Source organism: Aethalodelphis obliquidens, unplaced genomic scaffold (assembly GCF_003676395.1).
Source record: "Aethalodelphis obliquidens isolate GAN/ISIS:26980383/991018 unplaced genomic scaffold, ASM367639v1 scaffold8, whole genome shotgun sequence".
NCBI classification, from domain to species: Eukaryota; Metazoa; Chordata; class Mammalia; order Artiodactyla; family Delphinidae; genus Aethalodelphis; species Aethalodelphis obliquidens.
The window spans coordinates 53,022,476-53,034,724 of NW_020837952.1; the positions used below are offsets into that span (position 1 = coordinate 53,022,476).

Consider the following 12,249-nt stretch of genomic DNA (forward strand, 5'->3'; position numbering starts at 1 on the left):
GAGAATAGCTGGCTACCATTTCATGCTGAAAAGCTCTTCCAGTGCTTCAAAAATACCATTAAATCTCAACCCTGGCCTTGCCTTTGGTGTAGAAAACACATCCAGGAAGTCAGCTGTAAGTGACAGAACTCTGCTCCAGGGTCTTGTCGCCATGAAGTGGCCACAACCGAGACTTAAAGAAGGGCATTTGCTTTTCTGACAAAGCATTAGGCTGCTATCCAAATAATTAAAACAAAAATCAATTATTTCTTACTCCCAGTTCAAGTTAAGTGTTTGATCAAATTAAAACAGGCAACAACACCTTAGCCCCAAAAAAGAATTAAGATTCTCAGCAGCCATTCATTTCTGAGTAACTTAAATATTTGCTATTATACTTCGTTTTCATGACAGCGATTCTGGGAGGAAGTAAACAGCTGGAAGAACACGCCAGGCAGCAAACTAACCCCCTATAGCTGATTTTAGATCACAGATATGATTTTACTTAATTCATAACCCTTTGAAAGGCAGGGATTACTGTCTTGTCCTGATTTCAGTGCTTGGGTTTTCTGAACATCCTAAGAAACCCCTCAGTCCCAGGCAAACTGGGTTGTGGAGTCATCTTATGTATGTGAGAATTTGCAAGGATAATGTCTAGAATAGGCCAGGAGATGGGAAAGTTTCTAAAGGCTGATGAAAATAATGATTTACCTCAGGATCTTTCTCAACATACTTGTAATTTTATCCTAAAGTAGTAATGACTAATAATACATCTGGTGAGTTAAAGTGTATTTGCATTGTAAAACCATAAAAGGACTTCAGAGACTTACCCCAAACATCTGCCGGAGGTCAGGATCCCGGAAGCGGAAAGGAATATTAGAGACATGCAGGCGTTTAGGGGTAGATTTACTCTCTGAATTTTCACTACTTTGCGTCTGTGACTGCTGGCCTTCTGTCTGTGCGCCCCCTTCTGTCTGCTAAGCAAAGAAATAAACAACATTAAGGGAAAAATAAATACAATTATTTCACAAGAATTACATAAAATAATTGAAGTCCTCCCCCACCCCAATCATTCTCAAACAGTGTGTCTTTAAGCAAAAATTACAGCTGTCCTTTCAAAGAGAAAAAAACCAAAGATGTTATCTGTGTTCAAAATGCTATAGTTTACCAAAAAATTTAGGTCTTTTGCATATTTATAGTACATTAGTAAAGTGGGAGATACTAGAAACACTAAGTGACTTGCTCAAGATCACATGGAGAGGAACTTCCCTGGTGGCCCAGTGGTAAAGAATCCACCTTACAATGCAGGGGACGAAGGTTCGATCCCTGGTCAGGGAACTAAGGTCCCACATACCATGGGGCAACTAAGCCCATGGGCAACAACTACTGAGCTCACGCACTAGAGCCCGTGTGCCGCAAACTACAGAGCCCATGGGCCACAACTACAGAGCCCTAGTGGCCTGGAGCCTACGTGCCTCAACTAGAGAGGAGAAAACCTGCACACCACCACTAGAGAGAAGCCCATGCACAACAATGAAGAGCCTGCGTGCCGCAACTAAGACCTGATGCAGCCAAAAAAATAAAATAAAATAAATTAAAAAAAAAAAAAGATCACACGGAGATACATTAGGAAAACAAGATATAAAAATAGTACATTGGGACTTCCCTGGTGGCACAGTGGTTAAGAATCCACCTGTCAATGCAGGGGACACGGGTTCGAGCCCTGGTCCGGGAAGATCCCACATGCCACGGAGCAACTAAGCCCGTGCGCCACAACTACTGAGCTTGCACTCTAGAGCCCGTGAGCCACAACTACTGAGCCTGCATGCCACAACTACTGAAGCCCGCGTGCCTAGGGCCCATGCTCCGCCATTGCAACGAGAAGCCCACGCACCGCAACGAAGAGTAGTCCCTGCTCACCGCAACTAGAGAAAGCCTGCGTGCAGCACCGAAGATCCAACACAGCCATAAATAAATAAACAAACAAATAAAAAGAATAATGAATTAAAAAAATAAAAATAGTACTTTGTTCTTAGATTCTTACAGAAGTTCCTTTTTTTTTTTTTTTTTTTTGCGGTACACGGGCCTCTCACTGTTGAGACCTCTCCCGTTGTGGAGCACAGGCTCCAGATGCGCAGGCTCAGAGCCCATGGCTCACGGACCCAGCCGCTCCGCGGCATGTGGGATCTTCCCGGACCGGGGCACGAACCCGTGTCCCCTGCATCGGCAGGCGGACTCTTAACCACTGCGCCACCTGGGAAGCCCGAAGTTCCTATTTTTGAGATCTTTCCATTTTGAAAATATAGAGTCTGTGGTATAATACTTAGTTGTGGAGATACCAGTATTTCTGGTCCATCATTTCAGGAAATAAGGGAATATTTTTATATTTCATTCTCTCTATTAGTTCCAGGGTTTATGACTACTGGGTTACCAAAGTACTGTAACATTATTTATGAAGAGGAGACACCTAGTGACAAAGGGCCCTTTGCTCAAAAACTGAAGAAGCTTCTTACTCCGAAACCAATCTGTACTCTCCTCCCTAATTTATGCGATTCCTGCTACTTCAGCAAAGGGAACCTACCCTTCTGTAGCCCAGAGCAAAGTTGCATTTAGAAAAATCTGTTGGGAAAGGCTTGAAGGGACCCTGCCTAATCTACTACATACCCATAAATGCTAGATTTGTATATATCCATAGTGAAAGAATATGGGTGAGTGTGGGTGTGCATTTTTAATCATGAATCTCTTCTGCAATGTCCTAGGCATGTGTTAATTTAATTCTTTTTCAGTTAAGTCCTCAAAAAATTGCTATGTTGAGAAATACTTTTGACAAATACCTAACAGGTGTGATACATTCTAGGCATTCAAAAAACATTTACTTTGAAGTATTAATTTGACAATTTAAGAACCTTATGTTTTCACTATTCCCTGTGAAGCGCATGCCAAACTGGATGGCTCAATGATATGATTAAACCAACACACTTAAAACAGGAGTGGAACTTGCTGTTCTTATTATCTCAGTTGAATGAGAACTGAGTCCCTCTAGCAGATTCTGGGTGACACGGAATGGGTCCCCCCACTCTGACCCAGCGTTCAGCTAAAAGACACTGAACCAGAGATACCTTTGGCTCAGAGATGTTTGAACCATGTTGAAATGAAGTTTGAGACTTTAACATATAAAGGATAAACAGGAATGAACTCCAAATGTATACCAGCTTTTCAAGTGTCAATCTAAGGGATAGCCGCTTTTATCTCCTTCCATTCAGGCCTCGCAGGTGGCCTCACTGTGCAATTATTCACATGGTACAAAAATAGCAGGAAAGGAAAGAGCTACAAAGCCATGTTCTGCGAAAGTGTAAGGTTTTCAATCCTCAATCTGGGCACAATGCAGACTAAACAAAACACATTCCATTCAAAGATAAAACTCACTAAGTTACTAAAAAGCAGCATCATGGACACCAAAGCAACGAGCACAAGCATCAATTACAACTGATGCTCATTCGAGCACCTTCCAACTTGCCTCTCACATCTCACAGCCGGATCACATAAAACTCTTTCTTCAATCAAACTTTAAAACCACCAGATCTGATCTGAAGGATGACAGTGTTATCACTCAGAGAAAAGTTAAAAAGACCGATTCTAGCTCCAAACCATAGTTTTATATACAGCTTATATATGTAGACTATGTAGTCTGTAAAAGGGTATGTGAGGTGGCAGGATAAATGAAAACTAACCATTACTTCCAAGTATGTTGCCTGAGGTACTTAATTTCTGTTCTTGAGAATATTATTTTACAGTCCAGAAGACACAACTGATGAAAAAGAAGCCAGATTGGTTAATTTTCCAGCCTTGTGGTGAACACCTACATTATTTAAAAGTATGAAATCTTTAATTCTCCGGAGACTTAGCAAGTAGAAAAAGTGAACCATTATTTCCAAAATTCTTAAGCCTTCTGATTTTAAATACATTTATAAATTGAAGTTTAACATACATAGCTAACAAATGCATAAGTCATAAGAATACAGCTGCATGAATTTTCACAAAGAAAGTACACTCACGTAACCATCAAATTAGATTAAGCCACAGAACTCCAGCATCACCTGTGGGCCCCACTCCAGTTTCTACTCCCCTGCCAAAGGATCACCACCATCCTGACTTCTAACTCCATAGATTAGTTCTATCATTTTTGAACTTAAAAAAAAAAAAAAAAAGGAATCATACATTATGTACTTTTTTGTGTCTGGCTTCTTTTACACATCATAATAACACACACACTGTTGTACATTTTATAACCATACAGAACTTATTTAAGCTGCTTCCAGTTTTTGGCTATTAAGGATAATGTTCCTATAAATATTGTTACACATCTTTGGGTGCACAGGAGCAGGCATTTCTGTTGGGTGAATAGACATCTAGGATTGGATTTGTTGGATCAAGGATATGTCTAGGTTCAGCCTTCAAAGGTACTATCAGTTTTGCAAAGTGGCTGTACTAACTTACACTCCATCAGCAGTGTGTGCAAGTTCCAGCTGTTTTTAGTATCGTCATTTTCATTTTAACTATTCGGGTGGGAGGTAGGGCATCCTATCATGGCTTTAACTCGCTTTCCTCTCTTTCAACCCCAGACCCTTTCTTCTCTCCACTTCTTATTTTGAATTTTGTTGAAAAATGGGAATTCCCTGTAAAACAGCAAGTATTACTTTAAAAAAAAATTTTTATTGGAGTATAGTTGCTTTAGAATGTTGTGTTAGTTTATACTGTACAGGAAAGTGAATCAGCTACATGTATATATATATATATATATACCCTCTTTTTTGGATTTCCTTCCCATTTAGGTCACCACGGAGCATTGAGTAGAGTGCATACTGTAAGATAGACCCTTACCTACGCCTTTCAATAATAAATAATACTTAAATAGTGTTAACTGTTTGTCACACGCTGGCCTAAGTATTTTACATATGTTAATTGCGATTCTTTCAACAACCCTAACAGTAGCTTTTGCTTTTTTGTTTTGTTTTTGTTTTTTTTAAAGACACAGAATGGATTCCCTCCTTTTGACCCTGTGTTCAGCTAAAAGAATCTGATTCAGAGGCACTTTTGGCTCAGAGATGTTAGCAACCATCTGAGGAGTCTGAGGAGTAGAAAGACTGCCTAAGTAATGGAGCAGGGACTTGAAGACAGGCAGCCTGGCTCCAGAGTACATGTTCTTAAGCTCTATATAAGAATGTACTTTACATGTATTATTTTCTTCAATCCTCACAGTAATCTATGAGACAGGTACTATTATTGTCCTCCAATTGACAAAGGAAGAAACTAAGGCATGGAGAGGTTAAGTTCATTGCCCAAGGTCACATATTAAGTGGCAGAGTAGGAATTAAAAACCAGGTGGCCCAATGTCATATGCTAAACCACCCCCTTCCTAGCACTGCACTCATGCTCTCTTCTTTTTATCTCATTAGAATGAAGAACCCGTGTGGATCCCATGCTCCACTTTCTCAGGACCCCCGCCTGAAGGTGGAGGTAGGCATGGGGTAAGGGGCGGGGAAAGCTATACAAGAGGTGACATGTATTCTATGCCTCGAGGGAACAGGAGCAGGTCAGGCCATGAAGGGGAGGAAATGGAGAGGAAAGAAAACCAGCAAAGGCACACTGACATTCATGAAGGAAACAAAGCCAGAGAACTACTAAACTGATATTCAAAGAGACTGAAAAGCAGATTTCTGTACATAGTGGAAATAGGAATAGGGAATATACATTGGATGTAGTTAAATGAGATCTTATTTCCCACCTGTCATTCGCAACTTTAAGTTTACCTCACTATAGATTACTAATCGTTGAAACACACAAATCAGAGAGCAGAAGTAAACAGAAGTTTTTAAGGCTGTATCTTTGTGAAAAGTGGACAGTTAAACTGTTCTGAGAAAAATCTCAGTCAATACAGTGCTGGTTTGCTTTATTTTCTATTGTTAACTGCTGAGCAACTTTACTGACTATATAAATAACCTCCCAACGTTCTGTGTTCTTCCCTTCTGTGGTCATTTTCTGACCTACGTGATTCACTGGGCAGGGGGTGAAACAGAAGAGGCTGGAGTCTGTGGGCTGTTTACAGTGAGGACTAGCAGTGGTCCTGCTCAATGCAATCATGTGACTAAAGCCTATACATCCACTCTTCAGACACCCTGGCCTCCCCAGTGAGGGCTACTTCACTGAGGTGAAACCCAGGGCACTTGACACTGAAGAGCAAATCAGATTTGTAAGTCTCAAAACCGCATTCTAGAAGTGAGGACTAAAAAAAAAAATTTTAAGTGACCTTTAAAAATTCTTGTAACTGGAAAATGGATTTAGTTTTCTGACTCCCCTATGAAACAATGGAAATATTGTGACTATTTATACATTGTAAACAAATGTTCTGTTATGGTCTGAAAAAGAACCCTGGGCAATACAAGATGAAGTATTACTTTCTAAGTCTCTATCATAATAAGACTTAATACATAATCTGAGATACTAAGGAATCTCTTGATTAATTCAGGAATAATATTTTGATTTATGGATTATCCATTTTCTCCAATATTTATTTTTCCTCTTGTTGTCTGTGTCTTCATTTCTTATTTTCACCTCTGTGAGGCTGAAGGAGAAGAAAAGGAAATTAAATTTAGCAAAGTTTTCTTGAGAATCTGATTCATGTCTGAAAACATCTACCCTCCCATTTTAATGACAGTTTGACTGGGTATAGAATTCCAGGTTGGGAAAAAAAAAATCCTTCAGAATTTTAAAGGTAACTCTCAACTGTAGCCTACCTTCCAGTGTTGTTGAGAAATCTGAAGGCATTATGACTCCTGTCTCCTTGTATGTGACTTTTCCCCCACTCTCTCTGGTTTGTAGATTATCCAAATATGTCCAGTGCTCTAAAATTTCACAGTGACAGGCTTTAATGTGGGTTTGTTTTATACTGTTCTATTTTTCTGAGAATTCTGTGGTCTCTTTTAAGCTGGAAATTAATATCCTTCAGTCCTGGGACCTTTTTTGAATTATTTTGCTGATGACTCCTACCCTATACATTTTGTCTTTCTCTCTTCCTGAAACTTGTATTATTAGATATTGGATCTTTTGAACTGATCCTCTAACTTTCTTATCTCTTGTATTTTCCATCTCTCTGTCTTTTGGCTCTATTTTCTGGGATATAAGTCCTTAATCCCTTATCTGAAAACTTTGGGACCAAATGTGTATCAGAATTCAGAACTTTTAGGATTTTTAGAAAGGCAGTAATGGTGTAAACCCGTATGTAACACTATCAATGAGATGTGGAGCAGTGATATTTCTGTAGCAAAATATAAGCATATTCACATAAATGTGATAAAGACTATACATATGTTGTGAGTTTTGCTGCAAACTTATGAAAAAATTATTGACTTTCAGAACTTTACAGATTTTGGAATTGTGGATAAGAGACTGGAGACCTCTTTTTCTTCCATCTCATCTTTCAACCTTCCAATGAAGTTTTTTCATTTTGTTGACATGTTTTTAATTTCAAGGGCTCATTTTTCTTCTCTGAACCCCCCATTCCCCTCACCTTTTAAACTAGCAATTCAGGGACTTCCCTGGTGGCACAGTGGTTAAGAATCCGCCTGCCAGTGCAGGGGACACAGGTTCGAACCCTGGTCCGGGAAGATCTCACATGCCGCAGAGCAACTAAGCCCGTGGGCCACAACTACTGAGCCTGCGCTCTAGAGCCCGCGAGCCACAACTACTGAAGCCTGCACGCCTAGAGCCTGTGCTCTGCAACAAGAGATGCCATCGCAGTGAGAAGCCTGTGCACCGCAAGGAAGAGTAGCCCCCGCTCACCGCAACTAGAGAAAGCCCGCGCACAGCAATGAAGACCCAACGTAGCCAAAAATAAAACAAACAAACGAAAACTAGCTTTTCATTCTTGTTTAGTGGATGCAGTACCTTCTCTTATCTCTCTGAGGATATAAATTATTGTTTTGGTAATTTCTGAGGAGAAAGGGGTTCCTTTTCTTCCAAATTTCTCTTTTCGTTTGTTAGTTTTTATTCTCTATTTTCCATGTTGTAGGTTTTCCCCAGGTATCTAGTAATCCTTGGTTGTCTTGATCATAATTAAGAATTGTGGTGGGGAAAGTAGCTAAAAACTGACTGCAAGTTCTGAGTGGGTGGGAGAGAGGGGCTTGATGACTTTGTGATTCATTCTAGGTTCAGTTAGGTAAGCAATTTCTTGGGGAACCCCCTGACTCATGCATCTTTAAGTCCTTCCTCTTGAGTTAGGTTATCCAGAGAAGTTTGCCAAATCTAATTGGAGCCGTGTTTCTGAGAGAACTGTTTTTAAAAAACAATTTATTTTTTGGTTATATTATTATTTTTGCCATGCAGCATGTGGGATCTTAGTTCCCTGACCAGGGATAGAATCCATGCCCCCTGCAGTGTAAGGGCAGAGTCTTAACCACTGGACCACCAGGGAAGTCCCTGGAGTCATGTTTCTGAAATTCAAATTTTTGTGGTATAAACTGAATCATTTCTCAGCTTTCTCCCACTACTGGCTTAGGGATAAACTCATTTGGGTCTGCTAAGTTAGTTACTAATTGGCCATCTGCTTTCTAGCTTCCAAAATGATTAATTCTCCTGTTCTTATTTTTTATATTCCTAAAAACACACAGACACAACCACCATTTACTGTACTTTTAGAGGAAGCAAAATTAGATGGATGTATTCAAAAGTAACCTGAAACAAGTGTTTAATAAAATCTTATAATACTATATGCACATATTTTAATGAAGGCAGCAAAATAGGTCAACACAGCCTATATTTGTTTTGAGCTGACTTGTATAAAATATTTTGGGAAACAAGGCTCGCTTTCAATAATAACCTTAGTGTCTCAAGAAGGAAGAGCTTGCATTATAGCCCTTCTCCAACGCATACATGAAAGGCTGAGGTAGAACAAGCAGAGACCTCAGAAATGAGACATGCTAATCATCTTACAGCAAATCTATAAATACAAGATTTTTTCCTTTCTCTGTTCTTCAGAGCCTAGAACTACTTCAGATATAAGCTGAGGATGATTAAAATATTTTGGGATAAGGAGACGTGACAACTAAGTGCAATGTGGGATCCTGGATTGGATTCAGAACAGAAAACTGGTGACTGAATATTTTACTTAATAATATTGTACCTACACTTCTTATTGCTGGGTTCTGAAAATTGTACTATACCTATGTAAGATGTTCACATCAGAAGAAGTTAGATAAAGAACATGGAGAAACTTTCTGTACTCCTTTTGCAACTTTACTGTAAGTCTAAAACTATTTCAAAACAAAGAGTTCTAAGAAAAGAAAAAAGAATTTTGGGATGTCAGATTCTAAGCCCTACAGAATATTAGAACACAGAATGTTTAGTTGGTTTAAGACTACATACAGGCACAATTGTAGACAAATACTGTTGTTCATATTAAATATGTGGGTCAGACCACTTATAAAAGTCAGAAATGGGCTGAAAAGCCCATCTGTTTCAAACTGTTGGCATGATGAAGAAAAAAAAAACACTTAATCTAATAGTACTATTATCTATTCCCAAATTAGAAATAGTTTAATTTGTAAATCTTTTTTACTTGCAAAAGGCCAGTCACAAAGTTTCATCTCCTGTAGCATTTTCCCTTAAGAGCTCATCGTTTTACGAACAAAAATATAAATGATTCCTAGTTGGGTTCAATTTCTTTTGGATAGGGGACTGGCCTTCAGTCAAGGTGTAAGTGAATCCTCCTCATAGGATGAATTAGATATTCTCACAATTTTATAAAATCAGTCACATATAGTGCAAGGGACATGGTTGTAAAAGCTGCAAAGTTTAAGACCAAACTTATCAAAGATAATAGATATTTCTATTAATTGCTAAAAGTAGAGTTGCCACATGAACTGCCACACAATTCATACAGATTTGAAATTAAGCAATTATTAACAGAGTTCTTATTTGGGAAGATTCACATTGGTTTTCTTAAAGGGACCACATTAGACTCAAGATGAAGTTGCTCAAGCAAATCCCCATGTCAGTAAACCAAAACTTAAGTTTCTATGCTCTGCTCTCCCAGAAAAGAAAGGTCTAGGGCAACCAATAAGTTGTCTACTCAGCAGAAGTTACCTAACCCAAGAATCCAAGGCTCCAAGATTTTCCTTTGCTCCATATAAGGAAATGCTTTAACCAATCAGCAAATGCCCAGTATAACCTCCTTGTTCCTGTTCCCTCTGCCTATAAAATCTCATCCTGTACAGCTTTTCCGAGCTTCTTTCTTTCTTCCTTCCTTCCAATTGAAGTTTAGTTGATTTACAATATTGGGTTACTTTCTGGTACACAGCAAAGTGATTCAGTTATATATATATATATACACATACTGTTGTCTATCTATTTTATATATAGTAGTTTGTATCTTCTAATCCCGAACTCCTAATTTATCCCCTCCCTTTTCCCCTTTGATAACCATAAATTTGTTTTCTATGTCTGAGTCTGTTTCTGTTTTGTAAATAAGTTCATTTGTGTCATATTGTAGATTCCACATATAAGTGATATATGATATTTGTCTTTCTCTTTCTGACTTACTTCACTTAGTATGATAATCTCTAAGTCCATCCACGTTGCTGCAAATGGCATTATTTCATTCTTTTTTTTATGGTTGAGTAGTATTCTGTTGTATACATATGCCACATCTTCTTTATCCATTCATCTGTTGATGGACATTTAGGTTGCTTCCATGTCTTGGCTATTGTAAATAGCGCTGCTATGAACATTGGGGTGCTGTGAACATTGAATTACAGTTTCCTCCAGACATATGCCCAGGAGTGGGACAGCTGGATCATATGGCAACTCTATTTTTAGTTTCTTAAGGAACCTCCATAGTGCTATCCATAGTGGCTGCAATGATGTACATTCCCACCAACAATGTAGGAGGTCCCCCATTTTCCACACCCTCTCCAGCATTTATTATTTGTAGACTTTTTAATGATGGCCATTCTGACTGGTGTGAGGTGATACCTCATTGTTTTTTTTGTGCTTTTTTTGCGTTACGTGGGCCTCTCATTGTTGTGGCCTCTCCCGTTGCGGAGCACAGGCTCTGGACACGCAGGCTCAGCGGCCATGGCTCACGGGCCCAGCTGCTCCGTGGCATGTGGAATCTTCCCGGACCAGGGCATGAACCCGTGTCCCCCGCATCGGCAGGCGGACTCTCAACCACTGCGTCACCAAGGAAGCCCCTACCTCATTGTTTTTTTAAAAAAAACATTTATCTTATTTTCACGGCTGCGTCGGGTCTTAGTTGTGGCACGTGGGATCTCTGTTGCGGCACATGGGATCTTTCGTTGCAGAGTGCAGGCTCTTCGTTGTGGTGAGCGGGCTTCTTATAGTTGTGGTGTGCGCATTTTCTCTTCTCTGGTTGTGGCGCGTGGGCTCCAGAGTGCATGTGCTCTGTAGTTTGCGGCACATGGGCTCTCTAGTTGAGGCACTCGAGTTCAGTAGTTGTGGCACGTGGGATTAGTTGCCCCGCAGAATGTAGGAGTTTAGTTCCCCGACCAGGGAATTGAACCCACGTCCCCTGCACTGGAAGGCAGACTCTCTACCACTGGACCACCAGGGAAGTCCCCTCATTGTTGTTTTGATTTGCATTTCTCTAATAATTAGTGAAGTTGAGCATCTTTTCATGTGCCTATTGACCACCTGTATGTCTTCTTTGGAGAAATGCCTATTTAGGTCTTCTGCCCATTTTTTGATTGGGTTGTTTATTTTGCTGTTGAGTTGTATGAGCTGTTTGCATATTTTGGAAATTAAACCCTTGTCAGTTGCATTGCTGCAAATATTCTCTCCGAGTCCATAGGCTGTCTTTTCATTTTGTTTATGGTTTCCTTTGCTGTAATAAAAGCTTATAAGCTTGATTAGGTCCCATTTGTTTACTTTTGCTTTTATTTCTATTGCCTTGGGAGACTGACCTAAGAAAAGATTACTATGATTTATGTCAGAGAATGTTTTGCCTATGTTCTCTTTTAGGAGTTTAATGATGTTATGTCTTATATTTAAGTCTTTAAGCCATTTTAAGTTTACTTTTGTGTGGGGTGTGAGGGAGTGTTCCATCTTCATTGATTTACATGTGGCTGTCCAGCTTTCCCAACACCACTTGCTGAAGAGACTGTCTTTTCTCCATTGTATGTTTTTGTCTTCTTTGTTTGAAGAGTAATTGACAGTAGGTGTGTGGATTTATTTTGGGCTCTCTATTCTGTGCCATTGATC

General features: G+C 39.5%; 1 protein-coding gene across 17 annotated transcripts in view; it reads right to left on the reverse strand.

Annotated features, from left to right (window-relative positions):
• RBFOX2 (RNA binding fox-1 homolog 2) overlaps positions 1-12,249 on the reverse strand; it is a 262,326-nt gene that overhangs the window by 41,140 nt on the left and 208,937 nt on the right. For 12 of the 17 annotated variants that reach the window (XM_027107502.1, XM_027107501.1, XM_027107499.1 and 9 more), the window contains one exon: positions 807-953. In XM_027107502.1, coding sequence (XP_026963303.1) covers positions 807-953 — 147 coding nt within the window. The remainder of the gene's footprint in view (positions 1-806; positions 954-12,249) is intronic. The other 5 variants (XM_027107503.1, XM_027107500.1, XM_027107514.1 and 2 more) reach the window with 1 other exon arrangement.